The sequence below is a fragment of the Acanthisitta chloris genome, unplaced genomic scaffold (genome assembly GCF_000695815.1).
Source record: "Acanthisitta chloris isolate BGI_N310 unplaced genomic scaffold, ASM69581v1 scaffold18590, whole genome shotgun sequence".
Taxonomy (NCBI): domain Eukaryota; kingdom Metazoa; phylum Chordata; class Aves; order Passeriformes; family Acanthisittidae; genus Acanthisitta; species Acanthisitta chloris.
The window spans coordinates 27,805-47,174 of NW_008651332.1; the positions used below are offsets into that span (position 1 = coordinate 27,805).

Consider the following 19,370-nt stretch of genomic DNA (forward strand, 5'->3'; position numbering starts at 1 on the left):
CACTTGCTTATAGAGTTGATAGGCAGATGCTTAAAGCCTCTCTGTTGTTTATAAGTACTAGCTCCCTACATAAATATATTTTGGTTCCCTGCAGCTGCAAATGAAGATGCCATAAAACTGAATGAGACACTCAGAACTCAAGACAAGACCTTGGAGAAGAGTCTTCCAGAACTGCAGAATGAGGCTGAAAGAATGATTGTAGAGATGAGAAATAGAGAGCTGCATATGCAAGAAAGAATAGCTCAAGATGAATTAACGTGAGTAAAGAGATCTCAGTCTTCAACCTCCCAGTGTTAATATCTGACTCTTATTAATGTGATTGTCATCTTTTCCAATCGAGTTTTCAAGCTGGGGGTTACAGAAATGTGAAGGAAAGCAAAGCGTAATACTTCATCTCTGTTAATGTAGCATTTGCATTTCTGGAAATGCTTATGTATGTGGAAAGCAATCCCTAGGAAATTATTTCTCTGCTCCACAGGTGCCAGCAACATTTCTAATTGAATTGTAAGCAATTTTTCTCAATTTGTTTTTAGATTCTGCTTCAAACCTGATGAATGGCTTTCGTACTGTAAAGTTTGTCTAAAAGCCCATTGAGGGGGGTTTCTGGAAAACTAGTTCATTTAATAAAAATATTATCTGTTTAAAAAGTTTGCCAGTAGTATAGACATTCAAAATGATGCATTTTGCCATGTGTAAAATAGTGTAGCACAGCTGAGAAGCCTAGGGTTTGCTTAGATATCTGTAAAATAATGATTATATATTGAGGAAATATATGTATTATATAAATAAAATTATATTGGCAGCTGTTTATAAAGTATTTTACAAAATGCTGAAAACTTACTTGATCCAGAAAAGTACTTGGGTTGAAGTTCTGGTGGTCTAGTTACTTCTGTATGAGTCAGACCAGGGCCTTTCAAATATGGTGTTCTTAGTCCTCAAATGCTACAGTCAACATGAAATTGTCAGACTGCCATGAAATAATTTCCTACTGTAGTCCAATAACTAGAGTAGAAAATGCAGTAGGTGTTTTTTGATGGAAAGAACTTCTTTACTTCTTCCATTCTTCCTGGAATGTACAAAGCAAGTGTTTAAATTTCTTGGTAAAGGAATAAGTTTTATACTAAGAGATACATGAATATATTCACTGATTTCAATCAAAATCGTATGGCTTTATCTTAAGGATAGGGTTACATCTTTATAAGCAATCATTGAGATCCAAGAAATTTTGGCAGTGAACTCAACAGAAGGAAAATTAGTCACTGTGGATTACAGGGTGGGGAGGATGGGGCCCTGGATAATGTTTTCTGAAACTGCCTATGAAGAAAAATGTTATAAAACTGCTTAAATAGTGTAGTAAGATAGTGGATAGGATACATTCCAGAAGGAAGAAAGGATGAAGAAAAATCAGTCATTCTTAGAACTCTGCAGGTGCACACGCATGTGTGGATTGCTATGCTCATATGTATTCTCTACAGACTCATTTAGAAATATTTACTTTTGAATAAAGTAAGGCTCTGCAAGTCTCATGATCATTTTGGAGTAGTTAATCATGTTTACTCTTTGGTGAGATGTCTTTTGGCAGTGATTGTATTCTGTTTTCAGAATTCTGTCCAAGAACAGTGGATTCTCTATTATATTTCAGTGACTTCTCAAAAGTTAAATTAAGAAGACAAATGAAATAAAGTCTTCTTGCTTTTATGGATATCAAAACTTCTTTTACATATGCAGGTTTTTTCCTTATTTTTCTTCAACCTTTACAAATCCAGTCTGTAATCTGCCATAATATATTGAAATGGCACATTGGTCAATAATTTCTCTCTAAAAAGAGCGTGGTAGAAATACACCAGTTACTGTTCTGGACTGCCCTGATTCTCATACTTATGAAATAAATCTTTCAATGTTTTATTACATTCCTTCATAATTTCATAGATGCCACTGAGTTGCTGTCAAGGGATGCTGTGAGCCAGAATTCTATCTTTCTGTTTAGTATGCTGAATAACTTTATTTTTGTGTGACTTTTTCTTCCATGAATTTGTCTGATGGCTTTTGAGCAACTGTGAACTTCTGTCATCCAGTTTCCTGCAGGAATGAGTTACATAACTCAGCTACACTGTGTTTGAAGATATGCCTCCTGCCTGTGTTTTGACACTGCTTCCTGATATTTTTATTTTTGTATTTGGAGAGACATTGGACAGTTGATCACCTTATCCATGTTATTCATGATGTTACAAGCCTTATTTCTTCTCCAGATAGGACAATTCTAACATATTTAGACTGTCAGTTGGAGTTCTTTTAATAATTTTGTCATCTGTTTCTGATCTTTCTTGTGTGCCCTTGTACTCATTTTTGAGGATCCAAACCATACAGTATTCTAGGTGTTGGGCCAAATTGTTTCTTCTAACACTTCACAGATTTTGTATAGTTTTATACCTTTTTCTAGAATGGTATCCAGTGAAAGTAGCACAGTTTCAATGTATGAGAGAGTATTTCAACAAAAGTGATGCAGTATAGTCACACAGCAGTTCTGGTACCTAAAGCAAGGGATTACATGTAACAGATTTATTGCCTCATACTTCATTAGAAAGAGCAGAGGGGAAAACGCACAACAGATCGATATGGAAGTGTTATCTTTAGAGCACCAAGAAAGAGTTTTGAGGTGGACTACTGGATGGATAGTTTGAACTGTGCTATGAAGCAAGGGAATAAAAAGGAAATCCGTCTGTCTTGTACTGTTCCTCCAGTACTGCAGAGCGATAAGGTTGTCAAAATTTGCCAGAAGGATAAGACAGGAGCTTCTTACACAAAGAATAATGGAGGAGGTATGGGAAAAATCCTGAATTCCTTTCTACCCTTCTTTTGTGACAGAGTGTCAATACTGGGATTTAGTTTCTGATTAAATATTTTGTCCTAAGAAGTTGCAAAATCACAATGTGAATAATTTTTTTCATTAAAACCAAGGGCGGGATAGATAGGAAAAAAATCCATCACAGAAACAGCCAAAGCTAAGATAACAATTTGACTTTCCTTGGCTCCAGTTCAGATCCTTCATCTAAATTATGTCCAATGTCAACATATCTTTACCACCTTTCAGATTTTTTTTTTGATGTGCATTTATTTATGTGTTTATTTTTAGAAGATTTCTAGTGGAACCTACTATAGACAGGCCAAACTGCAATGTTTTTCAAAATATACAGTTCTTGTTTTCTACACTTTGGCATAATGAAACAGGAAGAAAAATTTAATCTGTTCTAGGTGGAAGTGCAGTAAATTTCTTCTGAAAGTATTATCTGTCCTACAGATTCCTGTTTACTTAGGATTTTTATCTAAAGCATCATTTTAGAAGTGCCTGAAATACCCCCTTTTTTTTTCCTGTCCTTGAGATACCATTGCATTAACACAGTGGTGTTGCAATTCATGAAACTGATTCGATGGCCTGGTATCATGAGGCAGGCAAATGACACTAATCCAGTCCTTTCAAACTGGGGGCAGCAGCTCTCTGATGACCAAGAAATATGGCATTCCCTGCCAAAAGCAGATACTTTTGAAGTTTCTATTTCTTTGTTGCCAAAGTCCATTAAAAATGTCCCAGAATTTATTTTAGACTACCTAAATTCTGTCTACTGGAAGTAATAAATCCAAGGATTCTGGTGGGTTTTGTTGGGTATTTTTCACTGGAAAGCATTTATGAGTTTTGATTGTCTAGTTCAAAGCAGTTGTCTGCTTCAAGACAGCTTGAAATGAGTCATATCTACATGTTCCCCTCAGTTCAAGGTAGGAAAGCATTTTGTGTTACATGTCACATTAATGTGAATGAAGGAAATCTTTTTGACAAGTTGAAATGTTTCAGAAAACACCACTTTACTTGTCAGATCTCAAGAATGGCAATTAAATAAAATTTTTTCAAAAAGGCAATCTTTAATGGAGAAGAGTGATTCCATTTACTCTGTTTATTTACTTCATCAATAGGACCTTAGTGGTATTTAAAAACTGCTTTTAAGAAAGGGCTTAAGAGCAACTGTAATTTTACTTTATTAAGTATGTGTCCTCTTGACAATTACTTTGAGGTATAATTTAGAAGTTTTATTTTATTTGCATGTTATTAAGACTATTCCGATTATTTGGTGTGGGAATATTAACTCTGTGCCTTCATGGTTGGCGACGTATTGCAGGAAGGCAGAAGATCTTTTGGACAAGGTGAAGAAATTATTTGGTGAGCCCAGTGAGAAGAATGAGGATCTCAAAAATGAGGTCCGGAACAAGCTAGCAAACTACCACACCAAAGTTGATGATGCTCGAGATCTGCTAAAAGAAGCTACAGGGAAAATTTGGGAGGCTGATCGTTTATCTGCAGTCAACCAAAAAAATCTGACCCTGTTAGAGGTGAGTGCTGACAAGTTTTATCCTTGTTTACTTGGATTCTGATCATAGTTTGAACCTTTGCATGATTAAATCTTGAAACAAAAATAAAAGCAAACCAAAAATATTATTAAAATATACCTGTATCTGATGCAATTTAGAGGAAACATGTTCCTCAGAATGAAGGAATGCATTGGCTCTTAAAAGTAGAATTACTCCACAGCTAATCGAAATAATATCATCTGCTTTGTGGAAGGTACATTGGATTTATTATTCTGGGAGAAATTAAATTCATCCTAGTATAAATAGTCATGTAAAATTCAAATCGTGTGCTCAATATTTAAATAGGAGTTCATTGAAAATCTTTGCTGTCATATATTTGCTCCTAGAAAACTTACACTTTCATCTCCCTCTCCAACCCCTGGGAAGAAGACTGAAGGGGGTATGTGGATATTACAGACTAATAAATCAAACTCAATCCTCTGTAGTTAGTAGCTATTATAAATGGTCTCATTCATAGCAGAGGGGTCTGCTTTTGATTTAATTTGAATTGCAGAGACTTAAAGAGCATATTACACTGTACATTAACAAGCATTTAACTAAGACACAAGGAGTAGAGTCAACCTAATGAAGATAAATGTTTCAACTCTGTATCTTGGTGAGCTTTCACCTCGAATACTATATGAGGTTAGAGTTCCGAGACCTCCATTCTCAGCAGAGATTTCTGGGCTTGATTGGGTTAAGGAAATACCGTGCTTTAAAGAAATTAGGTGATCTCTGTGCTGTGCATTTTCATCCCAAAAGTGGATGGATAAAGGTGGGAGAAATTACCTGCTCTCTCAGTTCTTTAAAGAATCTCTGCATCACAGCAAAAGAGTGCCTAGAGGATGTCCTTTCCAGCAGTCCTGCTCACATGGCTGTGGAGGTTTATTTGCTTTATTTTGACTCTGTTTTGACCAAGAAGCCATCACAGCACTCTTAATACTCGAGTGCTATGGTCTCCTATCAGACTTATCTGTGATGCACAGTGGATCTTTCACAGGAAATTGGCAATTCTTTATTCAGAAGTCCTTCCTGACTACACAATATGTAGTAGTAGTTCTTGGAAAAACAATAGTCCTAAGATACCTTCATCTTTTATTTTGCATTCCGTAGTTAGCGAAGCACCAGTGAATGTAAGTAAGCAAGAAGCAGAACATTTTGATAAATTTTTCCTTCAGAGCCAGAGAAGGTGATTTTCAAAATGAGGAACTTGCACATCTAAGTAAAGATGAGGCTTTATAACTTGTTTGTTATTCATTTTGCAGTAATACTGCAGTCAATTACCTCTGTTATAAAGCAACAAAAACTCTACCATGTGGGAGTGGGATGCAAAGCTGGGGATGGGAGGACAAAGAAAAGATACCTTACATTACATGTGCTTTATTGTTGTCACTGTCTTTGCTCTGGGAGCTCAGAGAATTCTGGAAGTGGCATTGTGGCATGGTGACAAAATGCAGTCTTATAGTGGGATGCTGGCATTCAAACTGGTATTCCTGTACTAGTAAACAATTTGTATTTTTCTTTGTGTGAACACCATCCTATAGAAAAAGAAGAAAACTGTAGAAGATGGGAGACAAGATGTTGAAAAGACACTTCAGGAGGGGAATGATATTCTTAATGAAGCCAACAAACTTGCAAATGAAATCAGCATAGCTGTAGAGGTGAGTGTTTTATCATCCTTACCTGATAATTAGTACAACAAAGCATCATTATGGAAGCGAAATAGAAAATTAAAGTAATACCTGATTTTTCATTTTGTTTATCAATGTTGGAGTATTTGAGCTGGGAGAATTCATTTTTCAATTGCTGTATGGCAGAAAAGCTAGTCTGGTATAAAAAAAATTATTAACTTGGAGCTTTAAGTGATTCATTGGATTACACAAAGAGCTAGCTCATAATTTTTCATGGACTCTGCCTGCATTTATAAATATGGTATTCTGATTGTGGTACTGACTTTATCTTTAGAACTGCAGATGCAGCAGACCCATTCACAATCTCACTGCGACTCTGATCTAGGTGTAGATTTATCTGTACAAGAACTGTGTATGCATATCAGAAAGAAACTTCAGAAATAATTTGTTGCCTGTGGCAACAATTTTAAGTCTAGATAGATCAGGGAGAGGAGAGGTTTGCACTCTCATTTTGCATAACATTTTGGAAAATTCTGCCTTAAAAGTTTTATCTACAGAGTTTGAGATCAGTGCCTTAGCTACAAAACAAAGATAATAATAATTTTCAAAATCATGTCTTGAAATATCATTAGTTATGGAAGTATTTCCAGCTTGCATTTAAATTTGTCATAGTTAATGGAAAAATGATTTTTGGAGAAACGAGAAAGGAAACACTTTGAGATGGCTTATTGGAACAGGAGTGGTAGGTCTGCAAAAAGTATAGTTCTTACTAAGATTCTTTGATAAACAAAAATACATTGCGCTCACTCAATGGGACTTGAAATATGAAACTTCTGTCACTGATTAGTTATTATCGTGGAGTACAACAACAAGTAAGTACAACTTTGTATGCATCTACATTTAGGAAACAAATCCAAATTAGAGTTTATAAGCTTTTAAATGTGCAGTTCCTTAATTGTAAAATAAAAGCTTTTACGAAGTTCAAGGGAGGCTAGTAGCTCTTACAATACTGTTTGTCTGCTCTCTGCTTTCCAGTCCAGCCATTCCTGTTACTCGTTCTGTATTAGTTTCCTGAAGTTTTAATGCAAGGGCAAATTGAGATAATAGCTCACAAGAAAAAACTATACATGGCTACAGAGTGCTTGCATTCAGCCATTTAAAGGCCTTTCTTTTGTCATTTTCAGTATGTAGAAGGTGTTGCAGATAAGATCCAGCCAATGTCTGATCAGCTAAAAGATAAAATAGATGACTTATCACAAGAAATTCATGACAGGATGCTTCCAGAAAAGGTGTTGCAAGCTGAAAACCATGCAGCCCAGCTGAATGAATCATCTGCAGTACTGGATGGGTAAGACACACCTTCACTTGTAATGATAAAATCCTGAAACAGGTTTACAAAATTGCTTCACAGAACTTGAACGGTGTTCTTCTTCAGCTTTGACATCTGTCACTGGGAGTATACACATAACCAGTGTTCTGGTATGCAACTATCCAGTTGGTTGATTTGTGTATCTCTTGTAAATGGTTTCACACATCTTGTGATGCTTATAGGCTGCATGAACTTCAAACAGTGTCCTCAGATGCACTCGTGACACAGTTAACTTATATGCTTATGGCTATGTTGATGTGAAAAAACCAGAAGTTCTTCTTAGAGAGCTCACTATGTGTTTTCGTATGCATTTGGTAAAAACAAAAAAAAAAGCAGTATTTTTATTTTTAAAATAACCATTTTGGTGGGAGACTCTTAACATGATGATAATTTCTTTATTGTCAAAAATCACCCATAGTAATGAACAGTATTTCCTCTAGTGGTTTCAAAACACTCTCCCAAATCGAGTAGGTGTCCTGGACCAAAATGGTTACACCTAAGTATAGAAGCTTCAGTTTTTGTTTACCACTATCACATTCCTAAATGTAAGTGAGAATTGCAATGCCCTTTGTTTATATGACCACAGAACTTTCAGAAGAATGATCCTTTATAACTCATCATGAATATAGTTTCCTGGAAAGAATATAAGATAAGGGGTTTGGGGATTTTTTGTTTGTTTTGGGGAGGAAGAGAGGAGGTGTCTTTTGTTTTATTGCATTTAAGAAAGAAAGCCAAAAATAGTAACCTTAATTTGCAGTAGTAATACTCAGAAATAGATCATGGATCTTCTGCCTCTTGAACTTGTCCCCAGCATAGCTTCAAAGGTTTATTAATTTATAAAAGCATTGCATGAATAAAAACAAAATTTTACACAGGTGTTTTCTTTTTTAAACATCAACAATATGCTACTTTTTTGCTGCTTACATCTTTTAGGTCTACCTGCCCTGAAGACTTGTGAGCAGATGCTTAACACATTTTTTTTTTCTTGCTAGCATCTGTAATTTTGAGGAAAAAGTAGAGATTTGTCTCTGATAAAGTGTCTGCTACTTGTTAAATTACTGGCTTCATTTACAGTGTAGTCACACTACTCTAGATATCCAGTCTAATATATGTTTCGAGGAGTGCATAAAATAATGATCGCTGTGTTTCCTGAGTAAAAAGGATTTGAAGGACACTGTTTCTAGAAAAACATGGCTCATGTGTCACATCTAACTACAGTACTGAATTTGAATATAAATCCATGGCATGAAGGAACTAAGAAGTAGAGAAAATGTAGACAAAAAAGAGTATTTTACCTCCTTAGTCAAATGCTGGCAAGATGTATATTGAGGTGGAGGTTTCTAAAGAGTGAAAAGAGACTTTTATGGATGTGTTCATGTGCTTTTGTCTTAATGCAGGTTGACAGCTTGGCCTTAAGGAACTTGGGGTAGTGCTTAAAGTCACATTCACTGTGGTATAACAGTACCATGTATACTTTTGTCTAATCCAGACATCAACCTCAGTTTCTCAAAATAATAAAAAAATTGCAGAATGAAGGGCATTAAAAATTATATCTAAAAGCAAATTGTTCAAAGTTAAAATTTCTGATGTGATCAGATAGATACAGAACTTCAAAGGACAAAGAAATACCAAGGTGCCATGTAATCCTGCACCTTGATAAAGCTGTTTATTTCATCCACCAACATTAAACAGTTTTACTTTACAGGAATATTCAGTCCCTATCAGTCTTAGGAATTAAAAAGTGTATTTATCTTCACAACCAGCACTTGGGTATCTTTCAGTTAATACTAAATTTGCTGTGAAATACCATTTTGTCTTACAGGAGAAATTGATGGAGAGCCCTTTCTCTTCAATCACCCCTCAAGGATTCAAATAGCATGTTGAAAGATGGCAAGGATGTTATCTTGAGTGTTAGAACATGGAACAGTTCATAAATTTAACCCAGAAAAAAATTTTAGTTTTCCTGTATGCAAGAAGGTGTTAGTAAAGGCTTCTCCCTTATGGCTAATTGCCTGCTCATGAGTAAATGCCATTGGTATTTAGCAAATTCACTTTGGTTCCCTCCTAACCAGATGATTTTTGAACCATATTTCTAAGCAGTGCTTGAGCTACTAGCTACATAGCTATTCTGGGCTGTACATTTCTCCAACAGAGCATCACAGAAACTTAGAGCAGCCTAGTGAGCTCCATCTGTAGCTGAGGAAGGAGACAGGCTTTTCCAGGAGAGCTGCAGAGGCAGCTCAGTCATGCAGTTTCTGCAGTAACTTAAAGGGAATCTCTCTCCCTCTATTAACTACATGTGGAGTCCTGGGACTATATGTTCTGTACACTTTGTCTTTCCTGTGGCATTTTGTAGAAATCAGTAAGCTATTGATGTGAGGATCTGAGCCCAGCTGTCCTATTTCTCCAGAGAATAGATTAATTACCAGGATGAATTTCTTTTTCTTCCACACACACTGTCTCAGTGACTATTTTATATACGCTGGAACAGGTCCAGCAGGAGTAATCCCTATCTCCCTTATATTGCTATATACCTTGATGGCTAGAGCACTTCCCAGAGAGGCAAAAATGCCAGTTCAGCTCCATTCTTGTCCAGTTCAGGTAGAGATTTTAGCCCATTTACACTTTATTCAATAAATGCATCATAGGCATTGGTCATAATGCATACTGAAATAGTTGCCTTCAAGTTAATTCTGCACGTGCATTAATTCTTTGTAGAAAACATTTGAATATATCATGCAAAGAGAGTGCAAGAAAAGTTATTTCCCCAGCCTGCTGACTAGAAATTCCCCTGGAACAAGGTTAGCTGAACTATGTCCCTGCACAAGGAAATAGTAACTGTTTAAAATTACCTTTTAATTTAATAACAGTTATTAGAATGGAGTACTTCATGTAAAATGAACATCCCATTCAATATGAAGCGTTATTGCTTGTTTTTCATTTTGGTCAGCAAAATTTGCATTTAGTATTTGGTTTAGATGGTGAGGTCTTCTCCAAAACTGACATTTCTGTGTTTGACAGCCAGACTAAGAAATAAGTTGTTCAGAGATTCTACTATAAGACATGTCATGTTCATACAGTGCAAATTTCATTGAGTTGCCTAGCTCAACACATAGCCGACAAACCCACATTATGAATACATCTTACTTGTATTAGACTGTTAAGCACAGTGCTATCTTCCCTCGGTGTCTGATCTATTTTTATCTCACAGAACCTCCTCTTTTAGTGAACATTGTTCTTTATGTCTTTCTGCACAGATAAAATGTGAATTCCATTAAACACATGACGCCAGAACTCCTGAAATCTCAAGTGCAGCGTTGCTCTCTAAAGAACTGGCTTAGAAATACAGACTGTTGCATTTGAAAAAGTAGGATACTGTGTTCTGTTGAGATCTGATAGCAGGTTTAATGGTGTGTTTACTTTTCTCATCCCAACAGAATCCTTGCTGAAGCCAAAAACCTCTCTTTCAATGCCACCCGTGCTTTCAGTGCTTATACTAACATCAAGGATTACATTGATGAAGCTGAAAGAGTTGCCAAGGAAGCCAAAGCTCTTGCAAATGAAGCTATGCAAGCGGTAAGAAAATAAGTAAATTGTGATGAAGAGTTAGATTTTCTGTGGTACTGTGCTACATCTTATCTCAGATCCATGTCTTGCCATCTTATGTCTTTATGTAAAGGCCCCTGCCACTGTAGATTCTTGTGTTGTGATCAGAAAGCTGTGCCCCTGTCAGAGCTACATGTCCCTTCAGACTGTGTGCCTATTTGTTCCTAACTCACATTCCTTATTTTACTACCCCTTTTTATTTACATTTGTCTTCTTCCTTTTGGCATCTGTGTATGGTTCAAGGCAGCAACTTTCAGTCAGGAGCGTAGTCAGTTTGACACTCAATAAAGCTAGTTTAGATGTGTGCAAAATACTCATTAAATATAAAGAACTCCATAGCTTGATTAACTCTTCAACCCAGTTCCATGAAAATGCTCAGGGGCACTTCTTTGTGCATCAGAAGAACCATGTGTACCTGGCAGAATTCTAGAAATGGAGAATTGTAGGAGGGGAGCAGAAAGCTTTATTCACTTTGTGAACTCTACCAGTTTTTGCAGAGAAATCTAATTCTCACTATGAGGTACTGCATGCAAATTTTCAGAGAAAACAGTGAGAACTTTTAAAAATAGGATTGTAAGGTGAAGCCAGCTCTCGAGCTCGAGTCATAATGAGGATCTCAGCTCCTTGTTGAATATACTGTGAGCAGAAAACATTCTGAGCATAGCCAGAATTATCTTTTATTTCAAATATCAAAGGAGTTGATGGCCTGTCAGAGAGCGACTAACATGCACTTCACAAGCACACAAAAACATGAGGCAATGACAGTATAATGTAGATTGCCAGAGCATATATTTTGATACAGAAACATATAGGTGAACAGAAGCAACTTGTAGTCACTGCACTTGTACATGAATAAAGGTAGCAGAGAGCTACTTAAGTCAAATGGCTTATATGAACAGCAAAAGCAATCACACGCTGTAAAGGTCTATATTGATGAGAGGGATAAAGTGTTCTAGCCACTGCACAAAAATTTTAATATTTTTAGACTCCACATTTTTCGTGTTGCTTCAAATAACACTAATTACTATATTTCACCCTGTGAATAGTTGTTTCATCAGAACACCTGATTAAAAGACAGAAGTAAATAAGGACCTGGATTTTTTAATTTTTTTTTTTTTACTTCTTATTAGGATTTAACACATGCTCTCTTTTGCTCCTTTGATGACTCAGAGTGAAGCAGATGCTTCAAAGATTGAAAAGGAAAAAACAGAGCAGTAAAGAAACAAAGCAAGCAATTATAGTACGGCAACAGAAGTATATATGTCAGATGGCGAACTGGGTGATTACAGCATAAAGAGAAGGTGGATAGGTAGTTTGAAGGTGATAGAGGTCAAGATGGACAATATGATGTAAACAGAGGCAAGTGGGTAGCAAGGAAAAAGACTGAGATAATAAGGTGATGTCTCAAGCGTCTCCATTGCATGTATTCATTACAGGGAGCTTGGTTTTTGTTCTGAGCTGTATCTGTGAAACAAGGATCTAGTTGATGAGGAAGAAAATTGAGGAAGCTGATGCCTTTAAACATAATTGACTTGATAAAGAGTAAAGCTCATGATGGTTTACCATCAAATTGCTGTAGAGTGAGATAGATTTAGCCATTATTTGTTAAATGATCATGTGAGGATTGTGGGACATATTTAAGAAATGGTTTTTGTGAACTTCTATCATCATTTTGCTATTCTATTTTTTTGTTTTTATTTGAATTCTGTTGAATGTTTGCTCATCCTCAGTGAAGAGTTTAACTGGTAGCCAGGTAAATCAGGGTCTGTCTTTCTGGAGGCCTCAATGAACTTCTAGATGAGCTTCAGCACCAGAGCACGAATGTACTCTCACTCAGGGCTGTCTGGAGCAGTCTCCTAGAAGGCAGCATTTGTGGATTTGAGCCCTCCTCAGACTGGTAAGACCCTAGAAACTGTGTCCCCTCCTTTCTGAGAAATGGCTGAGTAGAAGACATCTTTTGAAAGATGGAGCCATGTTCTCTTCTTTATGAGAGCTGTTTTGGATGCCTGACTTCTCTAAAAGACTCTGATCCAGATCATAGAATCATAGAATTTTAGGGGTTAGAATGGACCTTATAGATCATCTAGTCCCAACCCCCCTGCCATGAGAAGGGACATCTCCCACTGGACCAGGTGGCTCAAGGCTTTACAAGAACCTTAATGACATCTCAGGAGTATTTTGGGTTTTGGTTTGTAATGGGAAAATGACTTAGTTTTCAAATTAAGCTAATGTTGCTAAAAGCAAGAATGAAAATATGCTCAAAATCCATCATGATTATAGGAAACCTGATAAATGACTGGAAAAATGTGTTAAAAATATGACAGAAAAATTCCTCCTCATCTTTTTATGTTGGATTTGCTCTCCACTTTAAAAGCAAAATAAATTTATCACAAATGAGAAATCTCTAATATTCAAGCAGCTTCAACATCCCATTACTTAGCGAAGTCATATTAACAGATCTTGCTTGTGTCTCACATATCAGAATTGTTGTTTTAAAGTACATCTTGAAAAAGTGTGATTATTCTTGGGCTTTTTAGACAGGACTTATAGGCTATAACTGAAACCACGGGGAACATGTTAAGTATTTAGGGTCCTACTTCCTTCTTTGCTTTTTACTTTCTTTGTAGTGGTACCCCAGCAGTTATGTTGGCTATCTAGATTTCCTTACGTTGTAATGGCATAAAGCTACCTAGACGTAATTGTGAGGATCCTGAGGTGCAAATCATTCATAACATTTTTGGTACTTCAGCTTTCCCAGCTATCTTCATGACTGAAGAAAATGAGAGTAACCCTAATTCTTGCACAGGTGAAAACTTCACAATATAAATGTATGTGAAAAGAAAATAATTTAAGAATAAGGCAGAACTATTTTTAGCTGGTGTGAATTAGCACTAGGTCTATAAAGCACCTGGTGTAAGTTCTAGTACGTTACCCTCAAAACTGTCCCAGTGCATTTTTACCTCTAAACCGTGATTGAGAGTGCCGTGTGTGGATGCATAATGAGGTCCCACTTCTGCCACAAGATGCTACAGGGGTTCAAGCTACACAGAGTTTACATGGGAAGGGTAGGGGCTTGAAGAAAGGCTTAGGAAGATGAAGTTACTATCCACAGGGTATAGATACTCTGACAGAGGCAGAATCAGAATGAATTATATTCCTGAGATCCTGCAATTTTCAAATTTATTTTGAATCACAATCTTGTTTTCTTTTTCTTTTTTTCTTTTTTTTTTTTTTTATAGTGTGTATCCCAATTTAGAAAATAACATTAAAGACTCTTGGATGTAAGTCCTACTAAATCATAAAGTGGTTCACCATGGCCCAGATTTGCCGTAAGCACACAAACTCACCTCACACAGGGCCATAAAAAGTTTGCTTTTTTAATTATTGACTTCTTCATAACTTGAAGTCTCATGAGCCACAAGAAAAACTGCTAAAAATGTGTATTTTCCATCAGATGTCTTGATTAATCCTCACTCTCAGAATTATTAAAAAAATATACAAAATAAAGCTTTTAATCAGTACAAGTGTATTTGTCTCTGAAAGGGCTTTTTTAGTATTAGCTTTATGCTGAAATCTGTTTCTGACTAATTGTCAGTACACACCCGATTATTGTCCCTGATTTGATGAACTTCTTGGTTTTGCATTGTAAATCTGTTCTTCTGACTTCATTTTATTGACTATAAACTGCTTCAACAGCCAATCAACCATGCTTAGTCATGTAGTAATAACAACAGTCTTTTTTTTTTTAAGTCTGTGATCACAGAGTGGTCATACCCTGGGTCCTGTTGCTAACAGGAAAAGAAATATAAAAATATCTGATTTGACAGGTACATCTGCCACAAAATCTGGCCAAACATTTTTCCTTCATGATGAGTCTTGCTTAATTGGATAGGTTTTTGGTTTGGTTTGGTTTCTTTTTTTTGGGGTTTTATCTATTTTTCTCTTACCAGTGCTCCTTGTTATTATGTGGAGAAGAAAATCTATAAGAAACTAATTTTGTTCATCTTTTGAGTGTCTATGTTTCTGTTGATGTTGAAAGCAATTTGTGTACACATCTTAACATTTCAGGTGAGTTTGGAAAATGGCAGTCACATGGGCCTTAGCTCTTAAAAGCACATAAAAGCATACATTTACATCCCAGATGAATACAAGGAATCTTTAATAGCTATATCCCCATGCCACGGCAACATATACTATCAGATGTCCCATTAAAAAAACTTGGTTCTGAATTTTGAATGTATCCATCCTCTAAGATCTTCAAAAGAAATTGAAATGGCAAGTTTAATATATGTTTTTTACAGTGTCATTGAAAACCAGCAGAGATTCAGTAGTTTGTGAAATGTCACCTCTGGGCTTGCTCATTATATAAATAATGAATAGCAATAATAATTGTGTCATTTAATTGACACACAGTTAATTTTTGAGTATATGTATCTGCCCTGGAAAATGAAAAGTAGCTGCTTCTTAATTACATACTAGTTACAAGGCTATGACCCATGACTAATATAGAATGTTATCTGGCTGTCAGGAGTATTCTGAAAGAAATATATTCGGTATGATGTGTGACCTGAGTTCAGTCTTACAAACTGAACAGTAAGTGGTTCAGAACCTAGAGCATTTCCTACCAGCTGAAAACACTAATCTAATTTAGAAAAATCATTCCATCTATTGATCAGTCTCTGCACTGAAGGTAGAGATGGATGTTTCTTCAAATGGAAGATCTTTAAGTTTCACGATATGACGAAGGATGGTTACTTAGTAATAAAACTCTTTCATATTAGCGGCAGTTTGCCCTTCTTTTAAAACTCTATTTCTTATTTCATTACTGATGTAGCAATTCTAATTTCTTAACCACAAATGAATCTCTGTTGGCAGTATTAGAATCATCAGATCAGTCTGGCTTCTAGAGGTGCTGTAGCTGCAGCTAGGGAGAAATACTGTATTGCATGGTGTTCTGAAAGGATAAATACATATTTAATACATGTTGTGCTGGCAGGATAAATACATATTTAAGTTGAAATAGGTTTTGTTGGTTTGTTTGGGACAAAGTTTTGCTCTTAGAGTCAAACCTGTTTCTTTTAAGCTATAAACACTGTTTCTTTTTATTAAAGTCATTACTGATATTCCAAAGGGGATCTGGCTTCTTGTAACCAAAAAAAGAAAGCAAAAACCCAACCAAACAAAAAAGAAATTAGAGAATCTTTATTTTGGTTTTTGTCTCTTGTAGACCAATATAATGACAATAGGATGTAATTCAGAGCACACTGATTTACACTTAAAATTTAGATGTCTGTTCACTTAGATGTCTTGATGACATATGTCTTCTATGAATTCAGATTTTCCTGCATATTTGACACTGATTGTTTGTCTACAGACATCTGGACCTCAAGGTTCACTGAAGGATGGTGCCAGGAGTTCTCTTCAGAAAAGCTTCAGAGTCCTTAATGAAGCCAAGATGTTAGAAAATGATGCTAAAGGTACGTGCAGTAAATGGCCTTCAGCCCCATTAAATAGAAAAAAAACCACATTGTGAGCCTGCTATGCTTCCAACATGAGGAAGCCATATCAGTAGGAAAAAAAGTGTAATTCATTATCTGATTTTAAATTGAACAATGTATCACTGAAAAAGGTTCTGGTTTGTGTCTATGCATTATGCAGAGATGCTTGTCCCTTGTCCATCTCTTGGACAGGAAGGTTGAGGAGGATGGAGACTTGGTTTTCCCTTGCTAACTGCAGTAAGGGCAAGAGTAAGTGGGAAAAAGAGAGGGATGGAAATACTGCTTCTGATTTGCTCTAGCAGATAATTAGTACGAAAATGAACCCAGTATTAAATTTTTTTTCTTGTCAATACAAAGCAGGGTTTTCAATGCTAGTCAGAGATACCACTTCTCTTGAGCATGTCTATGTGGTTGTGCCAGAAAAGAGAAGCATAAGGAGGTAATATGAGACTGTTTACCAAACAGAGTAATATGAAAGAATTGCTAAGCATTTTCTTGAAAGAAAAAAAAAAGAAACTAAAAACATGTCTCTAGAGAAAAACATTCACACACACTAAAATATTTCTTTGTTCCTAAAGCATCAATACATGTCTAAATGCAGACTAAATCATAAGATTTTTAGATTCCAAACCAAGTACTTAGCTGAAAAATAGAACATCTTTATCTTCAATATTTTCCACTGGGGGGGGGGGAAATAAGGTTTTGAACCATAATGTTTGGTGGGATGGTAAAAGCTAGTAATGGACTGTGCATATGCCCTTAATAATTTCTCAGCAATAAATGAGAGTGTTACAGGTGAATGTCATAGTGTGAGAAGGTTGGACAGTAGTCAATATGGACACATATGAGGTGTTACATGCCTACATGAATAATCAGCTGCAGAAATGCACAATGGTGAGCAATTGTTTATGTAGCACTTCTCCAGAATAAGACTAAAGAGAAGCATGGATCATGTGTTGGGTAGAGGTGGAAAAGATCGATGTCACAGAGGAATGCATGAACAGGTGCACACTTTTCAAAACACAGGAAACAGTCCTTCCACTCTGTTCAGGGTTTCTAGTGCTTAAATTGAGTTACTGGTTACAGTCTTGGGCATTGAAGTACCTGAGGGCTGAGGTGGTTTGCAGAGTCCTGAAGACACCATGAAGGCTAAGTAGTGATCTAGCAGAGCAGAGATGAGGAGAAAGATTGAAATAATGTAGATTTATAGACTGAAAGAAAAATAGTAGAGGAGATTTAGTATTTTTCATTATGTCATCACTTCTCCAAAGAAGATGGGATTAACATATCTCAAATGCACTAATACAGATCACGTATTAGGAAAATCTTCATTGTAATTAAAATCCAGAAGTACTGGAATTGATTACTGAGAAGATTAGGGAGATACGACCTTTAAAAATCTTTGAAAACAGTTTAGATGAATATCAGTGAGGAATGTCTGTTGGTCAGAAGAAGAAAAATAGGCTTTGGACAAGCATTTGTTCAGAGTTTATGATTCATTGATCTTTTGATCATTGCAACCAAAAGCAGTTTATATTTTGCATCTTTATCCAGACAGATTGTTTCATAGGTCGCCTAAGAAAGTATTTATTGCAGCACTAATGAACATCTGTTTAACAGTACTCAATGCTTCTTTCTCCACATCACTCTTAGGAAGGAATTGAAAAAATAATTCCTTTTGACAAAACCAGAGGGGAAATAAGTATGATACAATCATCCAGTTTCAAGTAGGCCAACACTGAGTTTCACACCTCTGCCTTTGTGAAAAATGTTACGTGTTACTGCTTTAATTAATTTGGTTTTACATATAACAAAGAAAACAATTTAGAAGCATACAGTGTTTGTGCCACTGGTATAGTAAAGTGTGAGAGAAGGATCTGTTAACTGAGTCCTCTGTACAACTCACTGAAAGTCTTTCATCTGTATACTGAGTCCAGGCAGAATAAGTTCAAGTTGATAATTTTGTGGTTGCTTTCAAGTTAATGCACTGTAACCCCTCCCTTTAGTAACTTGAAATTTTGCCATGTATATTTTGAGAAGTTTATGTCCAGTCACTGTAGTTTTTGAAAAATTCTGTCATACTAGATTCATTACAGTTCAATCTGATTCAATTGGCTGAAGCTATAATAAGGTTGACCTGGAATTAAGGATGGAAAAAGCATAGTACTTGAAAACCTGTGGGAGCAAACAGATTTAGGAGTTAGAAGAAATAAAGATGTGGGAAAAATATAGCTATGATATAGTCTTTTTTGCTCATCACAGGGGTCTGCAAATTAAGCTGGGTATTTTGTGAAGTTTTTTTCGTGCATCAGAACTAGAAAAATCACACACAGTAAATATTTTAGGTTGAGTTTTAAACTTGTCAGAGAGACGGTGCCTGTCGTGCTAGCATAGTTGAAGCACTTTTTATTAGAAACGAGACAAATTTTTATAACAGAGCCTGTCTTTCAGGTTTTTATGTACAAAATTTTCTTTGGCCTCTTGGGAGATATGTTAAGGCAAGCATACAGCATAAGGGATGAGATCCATACAGCTTAGAGTCATCTTTGGGAAATTACTACACATTCATTTAGTTTTGGCAGCTCTAGGATTTCCAACTTCAGAACTAGCTAACAAGAAAACATAATGTTTAATAAGGTCATAAAGTATAATGTTTCATAAGGTCATTAATTGCATTTCACTGTCATATGCTGAAAGTGAAAAACAGTACTATTTTCTTGTAGCAGCTCTGAGAAGAAAAAAATGTGTCTGAGTCAATAGTAAATCTTGGATGTATATTTAGGGTGTTCTTTATTGTGACTCACTACTGCCAGATTCAGTACAGATTTAGGGATGGAGGAGTGTATTTCAGGAAATATCTTACAGAAA

General features: G+C 36.0%; 1 protein-coding gene across 1 annotated transcript in view; it reads left to right on the top strand.

The window, feature by feature from the left end:
* LAMA2 (laminin, alpha 2) overlaps positions 1-19,370 on the top strand; it is a gene marked incomplete at its 5' end in the record, with an annotated part of 106,567 nt that overhangs the window by 25,663 nt on the left and 61,534 nt on the right. Inside the window, 6 exons of the mRNA XM_009072898.1 lie at positions 95-257; positions 4,170-4,380; positions 5,943-6,059; positions 7,214-7,377; positions 10,836-10,974; positions 16,379-16,481. Of these exons, the coding sequence (XP_009071146.1) occupies positions 95-257; positions 4,170-4,380; positions 5,943-6,059; positions 7,214-7,377; positions 10,836-10,974; positions 16,379-16,481 (897 nt within the window). The remainder of the gene's footprint in view (positions 1-94; positions 258-4,169; positions 4,381-5,942; positions 6,060-7,213; positions 7,378-10,835; positions 10,975-16,378; positions 16,482-19,370) is intronic.